Consider the following 20,941-nt stretch of genomic DNA (forward strand, 5'->3'; position numbering starts at 1 on the left):
CTTGAGTCTTGTTTTTTAATGCATCCAGTCACTCTGTGTCTTTTGATTGGTGAATTCAATCAATTACATTAAGAGTTATAATTGATAGATGATAACTAGTCACTGCTATTTTACCTTTTGTTTTCTGGTTGCTCTATATCTCCATCATTTCTTTTTCTTTGTGTTTATGTCTGCCATTTTGGTTTTCTATGATTTTTTTCTCAGTTTTCTCCTTGTTTATTTTTCATGTCTCTGCTCTAGATTTATGCTTTGTGGTTGTGTGAGTTTTCTCTAAAATGTCTCATGGATAAAGTACTCTTTTTTCTGTTGATAGCATCTTATCTTCATTTACATATATAGATTAAATCCTTTTCCGCTTCCCTTTTTGTTTTTGTTGTCTTGAATTATCCCTTTATACGTTGAGAGTTTGTTAGCAAATTGAAGTAGATACAGTTATTTTTTCTACTTTTCCCCCTTTAACTTTTATGCTATAATAAAGCATTTAAAAGCCAATTCTAATAATTACAGCTTTCTGATTCTATTTATCACCTTGCTCAAACTTTTGTGTACTTTTGCCTTTTTGTTTCTGGTAGAAGAGCACCGTTCAACATTTCTTGTAAGGCAGGTCTAGTTTTAATGAACTCTGAGCTTTTATTTATCTGGGAAAATCTTTCTTTCTCCTTCATATCTGAATGGTAACTTTGCTGGACAGAGTATTCTTGGGTGATAGTTTTTAATCTTTCAGTATTTTGAGCTTGTCATTCCACTCCCTCCAGGCCTGTAGGGTTTCAGAAATCTGCTGATAGCGTAATGGGGGTTCCTTTGTAGGTTACCATTTTTTTTTCCCTGGCTGAATTTCAAAATCTTCCTTTGTCATTGACTTTTGACAACTTTAATATAATGTGTCTTGGACAAGGTTTTTGCATTGAGGCAGTTTGGGTGTTCTCTTAGCCTCATGGGCTTGTGCATCTAGTTCCTTCCCCACGTTTGGGAAGTTCTCAGCTATTATAAATAAATTCTCTGCTCCCTTCTCCTCTCTTCTCCCTCTGGGGTACCCATTACCCTATTGCTGCCCTTCCTAAAAGAGCTGAATAACTATTGTAGAATTTCCTCATTTTTTTATATCTCAATCCTTTTTCTTCTTCTACTGTATCATTCCAAGATTTCTATCTTTGAGCTCACTAATTCTCTTTTTTTTAACAAATTTATTTATATTTTATTTATTTATTTTTGGCTGCGTGGGGTCTTCGTTGCTGCATGCATGCTTTCTCTAGTTGCTGCGAGTGGGGGCTACTCTTCATTGCAGTGCCCAGGCTTCCTGTTGCAGTGGCTTCTCTTGTTGAAGAGCAGAGGCTCTAGGCATGCCACCTTCAGTAGTTGCAGCATGCAGGCTCAGTAGTTGTGGCTCATGGGCTCTAGAGCACAGGCTCAGTAGTTGTGGCGCACGGGCTTAGCTGCTCCAAGTCATGTGGGATCTTTCCAGACCAGGGCTCGAACCTGCATCCCCTGCATTGGCAAGCAGATTCTTAACCACTGTGCCACCAGGGAAGTCCATCACTAATTCTCTCTTCACTATGGTCTGCTCTATATCCAATGCTTTCTAATGCATTCTTCATCTCAGTTATTGAATTCTTAAGCTCCAGAATTGTGGTTTGGTTCTTTTCTTTTCTTTTTATTTATTTTTTGTTTTTGCGGTACGCGGGCCCCTCACTGTTGTGGCCTCTCCCGTTGCGGAGCACAAGCTCCGGACGCGCAGGCTCAGTGGCCATGGCTCATGGGCCCAGCCACTCCGCGGCATGTGGGATCCTCCCAGACCGGAGTACGAACCCGTGTCCCCTGCATTGGCAGGTGGACTCTCAACCACTGCGCCACCAGGGAAGCCCCTTGGTTCTTTTCTTTTAGTTTCAACCTCTTTGGTAAATTATTCCTTCTGTTCATTAATTTTATTCCTGAGCTCAATGAACACCCTTTCTGAGTTTTCTTGTAGCTAGTTGAGTTTCTTCATGACAATTCTTGAATTCTCTATCAATCAGATTGCAATGTTCCATGACTTTAAGTTTAATTTATGTGGAATTGTCATTTTCTTTTTGTGGTACAATGTTACTGTGGTTTTTCATGGTGCTTGATAAATTGTTCCTCTGCTGGTGCATGTGAAGTAGGGAACACCTTTCTGCTTGATACTAGCAATTCAACAGGTTAGAAATTAGAGGTCTTTCTTTCGATTTCCAGTAGGTAGTGATATAGCACAAGTTTTGGGTTTCTCTTACCTGAGCTGCCTCTGATTCTATTTGAGAGTCTGCACTCTCCACGTTCCATCGCCTCTGTCAGAGGTGTGGCCCTGTGCATTCATTATTGTTTCTTGTGTCTCTGGGGTCATTGGTACCTTGCTTCTGCCAGTGTCACAGCTGCTGCTGCCTGGGGCCCTTGGATGGTGGGCTCTTCCCTCATCTGGGATCCAAAGTTGAAGGTTCCACTATCATGGGGGAAAGGGAAGGGGGAGCCAGGGTCCTGCGGGTGCCTCTATGGTGTCCAGTGTCGTAAGTTTCCGGCAAGTGCCTCTGTGGTGTCCAGTGTTACAAGCTCCAGAGCTGCAGATGTGCATGTGAGAGGCTGGAGTAATGGGTGCCTTAGCAGCTGGAGGAATGGGGTACCAGGCCCCACTACCACTGCTGCCCGGTTACTTGTGGCTGTAGTAACCATGTGGCTGGGAGGCTTGAGTCATGTGCACCACGTCCCCTGCCACTGCCAGGTTCTCTGGGGTTGTGGGCTCAGCTGCCATGGCTGATGGACCAGGACTTCAAGCATGCCTCTGCTGTTCCCTTGGTTCGGCCTCCTCCATGTGTTCCAGTCCACCCACCTTTAGATGCACAGATGTGTGGAATTCTCCAGCAACCTGATATATTGGACAGAGGCTTCGTTGTTTGTGTTTTGGATGCTTTACTAGTTGTAGATTGAAGGGGAAAGACAAAGCTAGCTTTTTATTCTGCCACGGTGCTGAAATGACTCCTCCTAGCATATAACTTGAAATGTACATTTTTCAACAAAAAAATTACAACATGCAAAGAAAAGGTGTCATTCATGCAAAGCAAAGAAAGCAAGCAACAGTAACTGCCCATGAGAGGATCCAGATACCAGCCTTCACAAAGACTTCAAAAGAGGCATTATAAGTATATTTAAAAAGTAAAAGAAAACCATGTTTTAAAAAGTATCATATCTTTTTTAAAAAGTTAAACTGACAATATCTCATCTGATGGAAAATACCAATAAAGTAATATAAATTGTTTTGAAACATCCAAATGGAAATTCTGGTGCTAAAAAGCACAGTGACTACAATGAAAACAAACAAAAAAACCTCACTAGAAGAGCTCAACATTTAATATGAACTGACAGGAATAAGAACAAAAAACTTGAAGCTATATCAAGAAAAAAGAACAATACAAATTAATAGCCCCGGAGGAATTATGGACACCACTAAATGCACCAATATAAGCATAAAGGGACTACCAGAACGAAAGGCAATAGAATAAGGACAGAAAAAAATACTCAAAGAAATAATGGTCAAAAACTTCCAAATGGGCTTCCCTGGTGGCGCAGTGGTTGAGAGTCCGCCTGCCGATGCAGGGGACATGGGTTCGTGCCCCGGTCCAGGAGGGTCCCACATGCCGCGGAGCGGCTGGGCCCGTGAGCCATGGCCGCTGAGCCTACGCATCCGGAGCCTGTGCTCTGCAATGGAAGAGGCCACAACAGTGAGAGGCCCGCGTACCGAAAAAAAAAAATAAACTACCAAACAGTGATGAAAAACATTAATCTACAAATCCAAGAAGCTCAACAAACTCCAAGTACTATTTATAAACACAGAGATCCACGAAAAGACACATCATGGTAAAAATGCTGAAAGCCAAAGACACAGAGAAATTCTTAGAAAACAAAAGAGAAAACGACTCATCATTTCCAACAGACTTCAAAAAGATTAGCAACTAACTTTTCTTCAGAAATAATGGAGGATAGAGACAATGAGATAACATATTCAAAATGCTCAAAGTAAAACCTTGCCAAAACAGAATACTATATCCAGGAAAGCTAGCATTTATAAATGAATGCAATGAGTGACACCGGCAAAATGGAGAGTATGCAGCTCCAAGCACTCTTGCAGAAACATGGAGGAAAAATAGCAGAAACTGTTAGAACCAATGTTGCAAAAACTCTAGAGAGCATTCAAAATTTTACAGTAACAAAGAAAATGATGAACCAAGAAAAAAGCAACTTAAAAACTGGATAACAGATTTGTGAAGTTTTTATTTGCCCTTCCCCACCTTATTCTCAGCACACTAGCCATCTTAAAGCCAGGAATCTTAAAACAGTATAATTCATATAGTGGCAGTAGCCAATGTTCCCAGTAAGGAATCCTTCCTGGCTTGAGAGAGAGCAGAACAAACTTTCCTAGCAAATTACTGTATGTGTCTGTTCTAATTTGTCTAGGGGTGACCTGAAGAAATAATGCAAAGTGATTATCTCAGACCTGAATGGGAACACAGACTGGAGAAGTGGAGAATATGGTTCAAAAATGCCATAAACTAATAAACCACAGATTCCTAGGGCAAAAGATGACTGGTTGAGATATTCAATACAATGCCTAAGTCATGGGACTAAACTCTGTGGGAAATTCTTTGGGAAAATAAGACGTTCAAAAGTACTGATACATATGGGAATGTTCTGAAACCCAAACATATGCTCATAGAAAGATGCATATTCACAAAACTCCAGAGCTACCCTATGCTTTCACTTTGGGATTACCCCTGAGCTTAGTGTAAGTATGGAAAAGTATTAAAGGAATGTCCCATTGGAGAGCCAATCTACAAAGACTGGGGGAGAGATGTGTTCTGTATCTCTGTGTGTGTGTATTTTCTTTTTTTTGTTTTGTTTTGTTTTTGTTTGTTTGTTTGTTTTAGCTCCTGTCAGCCAAGGAAAACTTCTGTCACAACAGGAAGAGACAAAAGCTAAAGGACAGAGACTTCAATGACTCAATAGAACAAGGACTAGAGACTGTGCAAAAGTAAATTGGAAGATAAAAAGACTATCATACCCTTCAGAAATTGAAGAGGAAGCAAAGTCTTGGGAAGGGGTAGAATCTGATTTCCAGAGTTATAACATTATAAATTTGCTATCACAAATACCCAATTTTCAACAACAAAAAATCACAAGGCATACAAAGAAACAGGAAAGTATGGCCTATTCAAAGGAACACAAAAATTAACAGAAACTATCCCTGAGAAACCTCAGATATCAGATTTACAAGGCAAAACTGAGCTGAAGAAAAATATGTAAAAAGCACTAAAGCAAATCATAAAAACAATGTATAAACCAAAAGGATATCAATAAAGAGCTTGAGATTATAAAAATGAATCAAATTCTGGAGGTAAAAAGTATAATAACAAAAATGAATAATTCACCAGAGGGTTCAACAACAGATGTGAGCAGGCAAAAGAAAGAATCAGCAAACTAGAAGACAGAACAAGTGAACTTATTGAATCTGAGCAGCAGAAAAAAAAAGAATGAAGAAAAGTGAATAAAGCCTATGAGAACAGTGGGACACCATTAAGCAGACCAATATACACATGAAGGGGGTTCCAGAAAGAGAAGAGACAGAAAAAGGGGCAGAAACAACATTGAAGAAATAAGGGCCAAAAAAGTCCCAATTTTGATGAAAGATATGTATCTATAAAGCCAAAGACCATAACAAACTCCAAGTAGATTAACAGAAAGAGACATACACTAAGATACGCTAAAATCAAACTTATGAAATTCATCCAAAAACAAAGAGAGAATCTTGAAAGTAACAAAAGAGAGTGACTTGTCACATACAAGGGATTGTTAATGAGATTAACAGCTGATTTCTCATCAGAAATCATGCAAGCCAGAAGACAATGGGACGATATATATAAAGTGTTGAAGGAAAAAAAAGTCAACATTAAATTCTATACCCAGCAAAAGTGTCCTTCAAAAATTTTACATTCACATATAAAAGCTGAGGGAGTTCATTATTAAATCTAATGTACAAGAAATGGTAATGGAATTCCTTCAGATAGAATGTAAGAATATACAATGATAACTCAAAGCCATATGAAGAAATAAAGGCTCCAGTAAAGGTAAATACATGGTCAAATATAAAATCTAATACTGTTTTATATTTGGTTTTAACCCTACTTCTTTGGGAAGAAGAAGTAAATCATACATAATTTCAGAGACATAAAAAATTATAAATCTATATTATAGGGCACACATTTTATAAAGATGTCACTTGTGACAACAATAATTTGAAATGGAAGGAAAAAGCAATATAGCAGAACAGTTTTGTATGCTACTGAAGATAAGATGGTATCAACTGAAATTATATTGTTATAAGTTTACGATGTTAAATGTAATCTTCAAGGTAACAACAAAGAAAATATCAATAGAATATACACCCCAAAATGAGAAGGGAATCAAAATGTGCCATTACAAATAATCAACTTAACACAAAAGAAGACAGTTATAGAGGAAATGAGGGACAAAATAATCTATAAGACATACAGCACATAAGTAATAAATTGGTAGAAGTTAGTCTTTACTCACTAGTAAGAACTTTAAATGTACATGGATTAAACTCTCCAATCAAAAGGCAGACACAGAATGGATTAAGAAAACATTATACAACTATATGTTTTTAAAAGAGACTATCATATCCAAAGACACAAAAAGATTGAAAATCAAAGGATGAGAAAAGATATTCCATGAAAATAATAAACAAAAGAGAGTTAGGATGGACATAAGAATATTGGACAAAATAAACTAAGTCAAAAACTGTTATAAGAGACAAAAGAGGACATAATATATTGATCAATGAGTCAATTCATCAAGGTGTAACCACTATAAACATACATGCACCAAAAAACAGAGCCTTAAAATATATAAAGTATAGAATTAAAGGAAGAAATAGAGTTTTACAATAATAGTTGGAGAATATAGGCCACTTTAAATAATGATAGAACATCTATATAGATGGTCACTAAGGATACAAAGAGCCTGAAAAACACTATAAACCAAGTATACCTAACAGATGTATATGGAACGCTCTACCTCAAAACAGCAGAATATACATATTTCTTAAGTACACACAGAACATTCGCCATATAAGACCATATGTCAAGCAATAAAAAAGCTCATAATAAACTTTAAAAACTTAAACTAATACAAAGTATCTTTTCCAACCACAGTGGAATGGAGCTAGAACTCAGTAACAGAAGGAAAACTGAAAAATTCAAAATATATGGAAATTAAACAATACACACTTAAACAGCCAATAGATCAAAGAAGAAATCACAAGAGAATCAGAAAATATCCAGAGACAAATGAAAACAAAAACATAACATGCTAGGACTTCCGTGGTGGCGCAGTGGTTAAGAATCTGCCTGCCCATGCAGGGGACATGGGTTCAAGCCCTGGTCCAGGAAGATCCCATATGCCATGGAGCAAATACACCTGTGTACCACAACTACTGAGCCTGCGCTCTAGAGCCCACGAGCCACAACTACTGAGCCTGCATGCCACAACTACTGAAGCCCACGTGCCTACAGCACATGCTCTGCAACAAGAGAAGCCACCACAACGAGAAGACCGTGCACCACAACGAAGAGTATCCCCCACTCGCCTCAACTAGAGAAAGCCTGCATGCAGTAATGAAGACCCAACGCAGCCAAAAAAATTTTTTTTTTTTTTTTTTTTGCGGTACGCGGGCCTCTCACTGTTGTGGCCTCTCCCATTGCAGAGCACAGTCTCCAGACGTGCAGGCTCAGTGGCCATGGCTCACGGACCCAGCCGCTCCGTGGCATGTGGGATCTTCCTGGACCGGGACACGAACCCATGTCCCCTGTATTGGCAGGCGAACTCTCAACCACTGCACCACCAGGGAAGCCCTAAATAAATGTTTTTTAAAAAAACACATAACATGCCAAAACTTACAGGATGTAGCAAAGGCAATGCTCAGAGGGACACGTATAGCTGTAAATGCCTACACTAAAAAAGGTGACAGGGATTCAATACAATCTCTACCAAAATCATCTCAGCTTGCTTTTTTTTGCAAGAAATGGAAAAGCTGATTCTAAAAGTCATATAGAAATGCAAGACACACAGAATAGCCAACCTTGAAAAAGGAAGAATTTGGAGGACACACAAATCCCAACTGCAAAACTTACTATAAGTCTACAATAATCAATGTAGTGTGGCATATGCATGAGGATAAATGTATACACCAAAGGAACAGAATTGAGGTCCAGAAATAAACCCTTATATTTACAGTCAACTGATTTTCAATAAACATGGCACGATAAATTCAGTGGGGGAAGAACAGTCTTTTTTAACAAACGGAGCTGGGACAACTGAATACACGTGCAAAAGAATGAAGCTGGATTCCTATCAAACATCATATTCAAAAATTAACTCAAAATGGATCAAGACCTAAAGGTAAGAAATAAAACTCTTAGAAGAAAACATAAGTGTCCAACTTCATGATCTTTGATTAGGCAATGGTTTCTCAAGATGCATATCTGAGATGCATCTGAGAATGCCCAAAAGCATGGGCAACAAAAGAAAAAGGAGATAAATTAATTATCAAATTTTTAAACTTTTGTGTTCAAATACTACCATTAAGGATGTAAAAAAACAACTCAGAAAACTGAAGAAAATAGTTTCAAATTATATCAATAAAAAGAGGCTTGTATCCAGAATATATGCAAAAGAAATGATTTCACATTTCTTCAAAGACATGCAAATGGCCAATAACATATAAAAAGATGACCAGAATTATTAGCTATCAGGGAAAAGCAAATCAAAACCACAATGAGATGCCATTCACATCCACAAAGACGGCTCCAATCAAAAAGATAGACAATAACAAGTGCTGACGAGGACAAAGAGAAATCAGAACCCTCAGTAACTCCTGTTTGGAATGTAAAATAGTACAGCTGCTTTTGAAAACAGTCTGACAGTTCCTCAGAAGCTTAAAAACAGAATTATCACATGACCTAGTAATCTCTCTTTGGTATGTACCTATGAGAAATAAAAATGTGTGATGTATACACAAAATATTGTACACAGATATTTGTAGCAGTATTATTCATAACACAAATGTCCTTCTACTTGAGATAAATGAATAAAATGTAGGATATTTATATAATAGAATATTATTAACCTACAACAAGAATGAAGTACTGATACATGTTACAACATGGATAAACCCTGAAAACATTATTCTAAGTGGAAGAAGTCAGTCACAAAAGATCATATACTATAATTTCATTAATGTGAAATGTTTAGAGCAGATAAATCTATATATAGAGAAAGGCCATAAGTGGTTATCTTGGGCTGCAGAGCTAAGGATAAATGAGGAGTGATTGTTAAAGGTTACAGGGCTTCTTTTGGGGATGATGAAAATGTTCTAAAAGTAATTTTGGTAATAGTTGCACAACTCTGCATAAACTAAAAACTATTGGCCTGTACACTTTAAATGGATTAAACGTATGGTATGTGAATTATACACCAAAAGGAAAGAAAGAGATAGTTTTCTTACTGACAATGTAATTATATAACTTAGAAAAATCTAGAAAATGTACACATTTTTTGAACTAAGACATTTGGGGAAAATTGTTGAAAAGAAGCTCAAGATAATTCAGTAATATCGCTGTCTTCTAGAAATAATTAATTAAAAATATAATTTAAAATATTATTCAGCAAAAAAAATATTTAGCATAAAACAATATTTTAATATTAATAGCTAGGAATAAATCTAATAAAAATGAACAGTACCGTTTTAAGAAACTTACAAAACCGCATGCCACATTCTTAAATAGCAGGATTATAATTCTTCCAAAATTAATTCATAAATTAGATGATGTTCCAACCTGCTTTCTAACAGAATTTTTCAGTAAAACTAATGAAATGATCCTTAAATATTATTAGATAGTGAAGAGGCACACGTAGGGCTCATGACTTACAAAAAGAAGAATAAAGAAGTAGATCACCCTACAAAATAATGAGTAAAATTCTAAAACTACAATACCTAAAACCATGAAAATAACAGGAAGTCCAGAAACAAACCCAAACATACCCATGGAAACTTAGAGATGTGAGAGAGACTGAATTAGAAATCAATAAACTACTGAATAAATGGTGTGGAAGACCACACCCAAAAATGAATTCTAAATAGATTAAAAATGTTAGGGTAGGGAATACTTAAGAATATAAGACTTCTAAAACAAAAACATTAGAGAAGGAAATAATAAAAATGACTATAAAAATCCACAAATTTTTGAATGTTTAATTCACCTTATTCAAGACTCACTGAACAGAAGGTATGTGTGGTATATATATATTTTTAAAAGTATTGCTATCTAGAATAAAGAACGCTTACAAATTAATAAGAAAAGATAAGCACTCTAATAGAAAAAAAAGTCAGAACTAAAAATCACGGTAAATCATAGAATGGACTATTTGAATGGCAAATAAGGAAATGAAATCATCATCAAAAAATCATGCAGCTATGATTAACACAAGGAAGTACCACTTACCCTTATGACACTACCAAACTGCTTAAAGGCTGTAGGGAAGCAGACACTGATATAAAAATAAGAAAACAAATGTGCCAGAATTCACTTCTCTCAATGGCTCAGTCATTCCCTGATTGTGCACTAACAGAATTACTGTATGTATTTCCTTAAATATCTGCAATGAATAGATTCACACACTCAGAAAGACAAATCCTTAAATAATCAGGCACACATGCATACACTCACACACACGTATAGACACACATATCCATTCTTACTATATTTTAATAGCTATATATATATGTGTGTATACTTATATATTCTTCTTAAGCATGTATACATAGAGGAACTATCATATTTACTAGCACTAAAATTTGTCTGAGGCCTTTTCAACAAAATCTATGTTAAAAGAGAAACCTGAAATTCAGTGGGAAAAAATGAACAAAAACATTCTCAAGACCAAGAGAAAGCTACAAGAAAATATTATTTTGAAAAAAAACTGATCAAAAAGGATATAAGAATATTATAAAGATTGATTGCACCTTTTATCTTCTATAAAAATAAAATTTTACGATGAATAAGGCCCTCTCAAGCCAAAGAAACACATATAAAACACATGTGAGTATTTTTTAACTGTTTTGTGCTTTTTTTACATAGTTTTTAAAGGACCTGGAAAATACAGTATTAAAACTATATTGCAATGAATCCTAGCTATATTTATAAATTTAATCCCTAACTGCAAAAAGCCAAAATTCATCATTCTAAATATGTTTTTTCAAAACATGTTTTATTTCAAAATGCAACAGCCTTTATTTTTTAATGATTACATTTTAGATAAGTATTTGAAGTCAGTTTCCTGCTTTGCAACATCAATTTTTAAAAAGCTGTGGGTCTTAGCTGAAGGAATATAAATTAATGCTAGTCCCCACTGGTGGATATGAATATATAACTTGTTATTTAAAGAAAATAACATGTAATAAACTTCCTATAAGAAGTTAGATCCAAAATAACAGCACAGATTCCATTCTCATTGCATACCTTTATTTTTGCATCAATGCTATACTTTTCTTTTCTCCAATGTGCTTCCTGCTTCCTCAGTTTCTCCAGGTCATTTAGCAGGTCAGCGCAGTGGGTACTTAATTTCTCATTTTCCTCCTTCAGATTTTTTATAACCAGTCCATTTTGCTCTTCCTTATTCTGTACACACTCCTTAGTGTCCTGTAGAACAGTACCACAGGGGCCGATAAACAAAACAGAATGAAACAAACCAAAAAACAGGTGAGAACTAATCAGCAAATATAAACTGTACAATTTTACCCCCACAGCAGCTTCTATATCTGATGGCCAAGGTCACCTGTATACTTTTATTGGCCTCTTTTCATGCAGGTGGATGGGTCATATTTTTTCACTGGATGACAGCTTTGATGAGTACACATTTGCAAAGAGCCCATTAATTGATCAAGCTGCCTTTGATGCTGTCCCCAGCTATTTTTGAGACCCACACAGACATATCCTCCCAGACCTGGGTTTTATCAATTAATAATGCCAGTCCCATCAGAATCTAATTACAAGAAGCCACATATTCACACTCCTACTTTCTCAGCTCCATTTCCATCATTAACTATTTATCTTAAAGTTATAAAGCTTAGAGTCTTAGCTTTAAAGCATCTTTCTCAGAGTTTCTGCATGTGAGAAAACTGTATGGTACAGCAGGGCCTAAGGCAATTTTTCCTCCAAGCTTGTCACTTTCTGTGCCACAAAGGCTGACAAAGCTTTAAGTAGGACTTCAAAGAAAGTACTGTAAAACTATGTACAAGTCAACACACCTTAACTTCTTGACTTTTATCTTTAAATTTCTTCTGCAAGCCACTGAATTCTTTCCTTAAGAAAGCATTTTCTTCATCTACTGCAACCTTCCGTTTTACAAGGTCATTTATTTCCTGTTTTAGTCCTGATTCTCTCTATGGAAAAAAGCAAAATTACTGATGAGCTTGTATTTCTAAGAAAAAATAATTTTATGTAAAAAGTTTTAGATTTTGACTGATAATATTAGAATTAACTACTTTTCATAATAACATCCATTATCATAATACTCATTTCCTATGACATGCCCAGAGATTTTCAAGTAAAATGTGCAAATCTGGTACTGACTTACTAGTTTAAGATGAAGAACCTGTTAAAAACTGGATACCAAATATTAAGCCACATACAGAAAGCAAACTTTTTGGATTTCTGTGTGTAATAGGAAAAAAACAAAATTTTACAAAACATTCTAATTAAAGAAAATGCTTATGTAGCTAAAATAAGAATTATCCTCTATTTTACTATCATTTGGAAGAAAATATTTTTTAGAGAAACGAATACAGTTTTGTGAAAGCATAAGCAATTTTAAAGAATGAAAAATGGAAAGTCTGCCTTGATACAAAAAGTATCTTGCTCTGTAGAAAGAATATTCAGAATATTAAAATTGCCATAATTTTTAACTGAATATTCTTCTCACCTACCAGAGTAAATGATATCTAATTGGAGGATGTATCCATGACTCAATTCTTAGTTTCCCTCTTCTCAAATCTTTACAGCTTTTCCCTCAGAAAATTTACCCACTCTCTTGGCTTCTGATCTCATCTCTGTCTGAAAGACTACCCAACCCATAATCCAGCCCTGACTCTTTCCCAATCACCAATCCCACATTTCCAGTTTTCTCTAAAATACCTCCATGTGAATTATCTGCTGCCACCTTGAACCAACATGCTAAAACAGACATCCATGTCCTGATATTAACTCTTTACTAAACTTACTCAACTTTTGTCAACACACTCATTTTTTCAACCAATATTTGAAACTAGTAGCTCTTAAATTTTTTTGCAGTGTTTAATTTAGAATTTCTATTTTATTTAAACATTATTAAATTCATACTTGATATATGCTTTGTTATATTTTACCTTTATTATATATAGTAAAACTACATTATTTTTTTAAATTTTTATTGGAGTATAGTTGATTTATAATGTTGTGTAAGTTTCTGCTGCACAGTAAAGTGAATCAGTTATACACATACATATATCCACTCTTTTTTGTACTCTTTCTCCATATATGCCATTATAGAGTATTAAGTACAGCTCCCTGTGCTATACAGTAGATCCTTATCAGTTATTTATTTTATATATAGTAGTGTATGTATGAAACTTTTATTTCATCTCTGTGTATACTGGGTCATGAAGTAAAATGTATTTTTTTCAGTGTGGGGATCACATTAATAAAACATTGCTTTTGATTATTTATATTAAGAGGTGGCATTACTTGTTCATAGGCTATATGCACTTCAAGAGTTCTCATAGCTCCACATGTGCACCAACATGACGCTCAAGCTTGGTAAGTTTTTACAAATGAGATATAAATGGTACCTCATATTAGTTTTAATTTTTATTTCCTATTTTAATTATTAGGGCATATCAAAATGTGTTTGACATCAATCAAACAGCATAAAAACAGATGCATAAACATGGCCCATCCACAATTCACAGCCTATTTTTCCTTTCTCATCTAAGTCTCAGCCTCCTTCAATATTCAATTTCTACCTCCTCAATGAAGCTTTCCCCAGCTATCACAGTAATTTCTGCTATTTCTAAATTTCTGTATTGCCTACATTATTCATTTGACACATAACAAATTACCTAGTCTTACTGATTATCTATGTACACATACTATCTCTCAAACTAGGTTATGGTAAATGTTTATGAATGAGACTGACACTGAATGATAAATTCAATCATATGAACACTAAGACTGAAATACCTACAGGCCTATCCTTTCAAAGGAGAACTGACAAAAATTGAGCATCCTCACCTATTCCGGAGACTATCAGGAAGGTGCGACACTAGATCAAATGATTTAAGGTTCAGAAGGGTTTGCCCAATAATGTGAACTAAACTTAACTTGACAATATAAATGACACCAATAGCAAGCCCTTTCATGAAAATTATTTAATATATTAAAATGTTGGCATTTGAGTGAATTTAGTAATCCACAGGACAAATATAGACTTAATTTCTAAATAAAACACAAAATACAGTGGGAACTTAGTTAACCAAAACTATCAAATTTTGATAATTAGTTTAATAATTGGTATTACATATTATAATCATTAAAGTAGTAAGTTACACAAAGATGTACTCCCAATGGAAGAGGACTGATAAACTCTCAAAGATCTGTTAAATTTTGTATAACTCCAAACATTTTCCTGATAAAATATACCCTCAATGATCTAGTTTCTATAATGAAAGCACAGGTATATATAGTTACAATTCATTTATTTTGTTTTCTTTTTTACTGAGGTATAGTTGATTTATAATAAATTATATAAGTTTCAGGTGTATAACATGATTCACAATTTTTAAAAGTTATACTCCATTTATAGTTATTATTCAAAATGGCTATATTCCCTGTGCTGTACAATATATCCTTTTAGCTTATTTACATTATACATAGTAGTTTGTACCTCTTAATCCCCTACACCTATCTTGTCCCTTCCCCTTTTCCTCTCCCCACTGGTAACCACTAGTTTGTTCTATGTGAGTCTGTTTCTTTTTTGTTATATTCACTAGTTTGTTTTATTGTTCAGATTCCACATATAAGTGATATCATATATTATTTGTCTTTCTCTGACTTACTTCACTAAGCATAATACCCTCTAAGTCCTAAATTTAGCTTCATGAAACCTTTTCAAACAAACTTTTCTAGATACAGTAGAGTACATTCTTAATGGTCTGCCTTGAGTTAATATTAAAATAGCAGATAGAACTCAGAGGAACCATAAAGCATAAAGAGTGACAAGAGGAAGTATGTCTGAAACAAATAATTTATTACGGATAAGCCATGAAATGAATAATTCAAATCATGGTCAAAAGAAGTCTACAGAGTAAGAAGAAAATGATCGTGAATATGAAGCATTTTCGAAAAAAAGTAGGGTGTGGCAGCAGTGGCACAGAAGACCTAAAACTGTAGGAGGCAATACTTGAGCATAGTTAATATATTATTTATATGACCTACTTTCAAATGCACATAAAAATTTTAATAAAAAAACAGAAAAGTAATGAAACCACAACAACTAAAACAATGGTAAATGGAGAAAGGGGAAGGGGTGAGAAATTAAATGTAAATGAGAACCAAAACTTATCTATGAGCTTCCTAGAAGGTAAGGAAAAAGAGAAATATAATGTTTAAAAAAACCATCTAATTGAATACAATACACTCGGTTATTAGCAGAGTCATGTTATCTAATAGAATACTTAAAGGAGAAATTTATTACAAGATTTACTTTGTAACTAACAGCAACAAAGGTAAAGCGTAGTCTTACCAAAAGAAGATATATGGCAATTTTTACACTATTATCAATGAAATATGTTATATTATTAGATTGTTCTATGAAAGATTTCCTGCAACTAGTTAAAAAAAAATGTGTGTGTGACTTTCTAGTAGTTTGACTAGAAACATAGTTAAGATTTAAATAAACTAAAGGAATCATCATTCTTAACTGTTACCCTATTCCACAGACTACAAGTTTAGAAAAGTAATGGCTATTGAACATTACTCAGTGGAAAAACAAAAACATAATGGAGGGACTTCTGGCTTCCAATCCAGGATGTAGAAACTTGGAAGTTGTCTCTCCTTTTCACACAACATGAAAAAAGCTGAACAAACTGAAAATCAACACCTCTTCCTAGAGTCATCAGAGAACTGAGGTCATAGGGCAAATTGCTGTTCCCCAAACTAGAGAGACAGGCAGATACAGAGAATGACAATTTAGCAGAGCAAAAACCCAGAAGAATGGAAACTCCATGGAAACCAGTAACAGGGTAGGAAAATCAAATTTGCAATTAACAAATTACTGGAGGATCAGTGTGGACATATTTGAGAGTTAAAATGTCTGGGAGGGCCCAGTCTAGAGGAGTTCCCATAATTTCGTGAATTCTACACACAGGAGCACAATCGGATTGTCACTGTGAAGATCAGAGAAAAGTCCCTTCCTGCTTTCTGTGGGAGGAGAGGGAACACAGACATTTAAAAATATGCCCTAGCGGGGAGGAGTCAAGATGGCAGAATAGGAGGACGTAGAATTTGTTGCTCCTCGCAAGTACATCAAGAATACATCTACAAACAGAACAATTCTCATAGAGCACCTGCTGAACATTAGCAGAAGACTTTGGAACCTAAAAGGACAAGAAAAATCCCCTCACAACTGGGTAAGATGAAAGAAAGAAAAGAGGAATCAAAAATGGGACTAGCACCCCTGGCGGGAAGCTGAAGGTGAGGAGAGGCCCCTGCAACTCAGAAATTCTAACTCCCTCATGGTGGGGAAATCAGCTGGGAAAGAAAAGGACCTTCGGGGGAATCAAAGGAGAACGCAGCCATTGGTCAGTGGAAGGCAGGACAAAGTAAGAACTGCACACATGGTCTACACCACAGCTCTGTGCATTCCAGCCTGAGTCATGAGTCACCTATTGCAAACAAGGTCTGGGTGCTGGAAAATGGGGTTTGGAGTGAGGACCCAGGGAGAGGACAGCTGTTGGCTACAAAAAGACAGCCTGAAGGGACAGGAGTAAGGAGCTCTACAACCAGGAGAGTTTGTGGGAATAGTTCCAGACACCATAGAAGCAAGGCGTCACTCTTGAGTGGTGTGCAAAGGGTGGGGCCACCATTACAACACCTTTGCAGCCGGCTTCTGCCTCTCCGGGCACAGCAGAGGGGACAGGAATGAGGGAAGCACAGCCAGGAACGCCCCTAGAGGAAGCGTGGACTGCCTGGAAGGTGAAGTGCCATTGCTGAGTGGCGCATGGGGGCGGGGCAAGGCAGCCACCACCCTCACACACCAGCTCCTGCATCCACGGGTACTGGGAGAGGGACTCCCACCAGAGCCAGTGCGCCACAGTCTGTTGCAACCGCCTGCTGGTCCCGGCTGCCGCAGGTAACTCGCACACACCCCAATTGTGGCCACCCCCCCCAACTGTAGCCGCCGTGCCCCTCCCTGGCCTGAATAAGTGTGAGCCAATCAGCTGCTGCTTCCACTCCCTCTTGCCTGGGCAAGGAAGGAAGGTGGCACACATGCAGAGAAGGGATCAAAACCGAAGCTGAGCCCCAGGGACAGTGCAACTAAGGAAGAGGAACGGAAATCTTTCCATGCAGTTGCAGAAGCTGCAGATTAAATCCCCAAGATCGGGTTGGTAAATCTTGCATCTGTGAGATACCTGAATAGATGAGTGTTCCAACAATTGAGTTCAGTATAGCCTTCACAGCAGTGGACTTTGAGGGCAAGTACACCCGAGAGTCAGGCCAGGTCAGACTCTGAGCTGACCCCACAGTGCCCACAGCAGGTGTAGAGACCTATGCAGAGGTATTGGAAGGCCTCCCTGGGAGGCGGGGATTGGCTATGGCTCACTGTGGGAGCAAGGACACTGAGAGAGGATGCCCCAAGAAAATATATTTATTACTGTTATGCTTTTATTGTTTGTTTCATTCTGTTCAGTTGTTGGTATTGTTGCTTTAATTATTTTTTATCTTTTATTCTTATTTTTTAATATATATATTTTTAATTTTTCTATTTTTATTTTACTTGTTGGTTGTTTTGGGGTTTTTCTCTGGTTTTGGTTCTTTGATTTTTGTTTTATTTTATTTTTAATGATTTCATGTATATATTTTATGTTTTCTTCACTTTTTTGTTTGCTTCCTTTCTGTTTTATTTTTCATTTTTTGTTATTACTTTAGTCCATATTGATTTCTCTCATTTTTGAATTCTTTTGTTTGTTTGTTCTCTTATTTTTTTTCTGTGTGTGTGTTGTGTTGTTGTTGCTGCTGTTCCTTTGCTTTTGTTTTTGCTATTTGTCTTAGGCTTTATTCCTCTGTTAGTTTTCTTTACTTTTCGGGTTTTTTTCTTTCCTTTTTTTTCTTATTTCTCTGGTCACACTGTGCAGCTTCCAAGGTCTTGGTTCCCCGGCCAGGGGTCAGGCCTGGGCCTCCGTGATGTGAGCACAGAGTCCAGCATGCTGGACCACCAGAGAATTCCCAGGACCAGGGAATATTAATTGGAGTGCGCTTTGCTGAAGGTATCCATATCAACACCAAGACCTGGCTCCACCCAACTGCCTGCAGGCTCCAGTGCTGGACACCTCACACCAAACAACCAGCAAGACATGAACACAGCCCCACCCGTCCACAGACAGGTTGCTTAAAGTCATACTAAGCTCACAGACTCCCCAAAACACATGACCTGATGCAGGCCTGCCATTAGAGGCAAAACACTCAGATCCACCCACCAGAGTGTAAGCACCAGTCCCTCCCACCAGGACACCTACACAAGCCCCTGGACCAACATCACTCACCAGAGGGCAGACCACAGAAGCAAGAGGAACCACAACCCTGCAGCCCACAGAAAGGAGACCATAAACAAAGCAGGTTAGACAAAATGAGATGACAGAGAAATATGCTGCAGATGAAGGAGCAAGGTAAAATCCCACAAGACCAAACAGATGAAGAGGAAATAGGTAATCTACCTGAGAAATAATTCAGAGTAATGATAGTAAAGATGATCCAAGATCTCGGAAACACAATGGAGGCATGGATCAAGAAGATAAAAGAAATATTTAACAAGGACCTAGAAGAACCAAAGAACATACAATCAGTAATGAACAGCACAATAAATGAAATGAAAAATACCCTAGAAGGAATCAATAGCAGAAAAACTGAGGCAGAAGAACAGATAAGTGACCTGTAAGACAGAATGGTAGAAATAACTGATGCAGAGCAGAATAAAGAAAAAAGAATGAAAAGAAATGAGGACAGTCTCAGAGACCTCTGGGACATGAAATGCACCAATATTCGAATTATAGGGGTCCCAGAAGAAGAAGAGAAAGGGAAAGGGCCTAAGAAAATATCTGAACAGATTATACTCAAGAACTTCCCTAACATGGGAAAGGAAATAGCCACCCAAGTCCAGGAAGCACAGAGAGTCCCATACAGGATAAATCCAAGGAAAAACATGCCAAGACACATGTTATCAAGCTAAAAAAACTTAAATACGAAGAAAAAATATTAAAAGCAGCAAGGGAAAAGCAACAAATAAACTACAAGGGAATCCCCATAAGGTTATCAGCTCATTTTTCAGCAGAAACACTGCAGTCAAAAAGGAGTGGCAGGACATATTTAAAGTGATGAAAGGGAAAAACCTACAACCAAGACTACTCTACCCAGCATGGATCTGATCCAGATTTAATGGAGAAATCAAAAGCTTTACAGACAAGCAAAAGCTAAGAGAATTCAGCATCACCAAACCAGCTCTACAACAAATGCTAAAGGAACTCTCTAGGCAGGAAACACAAGAGAAGACCTACAAAAACAAAACAATTAAGAAAATGGTAATAGGAACATACATATCAATAATTACCTTGAATGTACATACATATCGATAATTACCTTGAATGTAAATGGATTAAATGCTCCAACCAAAAGACAAAGACTGGCTGAATGGACACAATAACAAGACCCGTGTATATGCTGTCTACAAGAGACCCACTTCAGACCTAGGGACACATACAGACTGAAAGTAAGGGGATGGAAAAAGATATTCCATGCAAATGGGAATCAAAAGAAAGCTGGAGTAGCAATACTCATACCACACAAGATAGACTATTATTTTTTTTTATTTTATTTTTTGGCTGTGCCGGGTATTACTTGCAGCAGGCAAGATCTTCGTTGCAGCATGCAGTATATTTAGTTGCAGCACACGTACTCTTCATTGCAGCATGCAGGCTTCTTTCTAGTTGTGGCACGCAGACTTCTCTCTAGCTGTGGTACATGGGCTCCAGGGTTCGTGGGCTCTGTACTTGTGGCACACAGGCTCTGCAGTTGAGGCGTCCAAGCTCAATAGTTAAAGCATGCAGGCTTAGCTACCCCACGGCATGTGGGATCCTAGTTCCCCAACCAGGGATTAAACCTGCATCCCCTGCATTGGAAGGTGGATTCTCTACCACTGGACCACCAGGGAAGCCCGAAGAGAGACTTTAAAATAAAGACTATTACAAGAGAAAAGGAAGGACACTACACAGTGATCAAGGGATCAATCCAAGAAGAAGATATAAGAATTGTAAATGTTTATGCACCCAACTTAGGAGTACCTCGATACATAAGGTAAATGCTAACAGCCATAAAAGGGGAATTTGACAGTAACACAATAATAGTGGGGGACGTTAACACTCTACGTACACCAATGGATAGATCAGCGAGACAGAAACTTAATAAGGAAACACAAGACTTAAATGACACATTAGACCAGATAGACTTAACTGACATTTATAGTACATCCCATACGAAAGCAGCAGAATACACTTTCT

The 20,941-nt window shown here is 37.0% G+C and overlaps 1 protein-coding gene across 3 annotated transcripts in view; it reads right to left on the reverse strand.

Moving 5' to 3' along the window:
• CNTLN (centlein) overlaps positions 1-20,941 on the reverse strand; it is a 336,853-nt gene that overhangs the window by 221,920 nt on the left and 93,992 nt on the right. For all 3 annotated transcript variants that reach the window (XM_029202570.1, XM_029202569.1, XM_029202571.1), the window contains exons 4-5: positions 12,386-12,520; positions 11,598-11,777 (exon numbers count right to left, since the gene is read on the reverse strand). In XM_029202570.1, coding sequence (XP_029058403.1) covers positions 11,598-11,777; positions 12,386-12,520 — 315 coding nt within the window. The remainder of the gene's footprint in view (positions 1-11,597; positions 11,778-12,385; positions 12,521-20,941) is intronic.

The sequence above is a fragment of the Monodon monoceros genome, unplaced genomic scaffold, assembly GCF_005190385.1.
Source record: "Monodon monoceros isolate NGI ecotype Baffin Bay Population unplaced genomic scaffold, NGI_Narwhal_1 Super_Scaffold_5, whole genome shotgun sequence".
NCBI classification, from domain to species: domain Eukaryota; kingdom Metazoa; phylum Chordata; class Mammalia; order Artiodactyla; family Monodontidae; genus Monodon; species Monodon monoceros.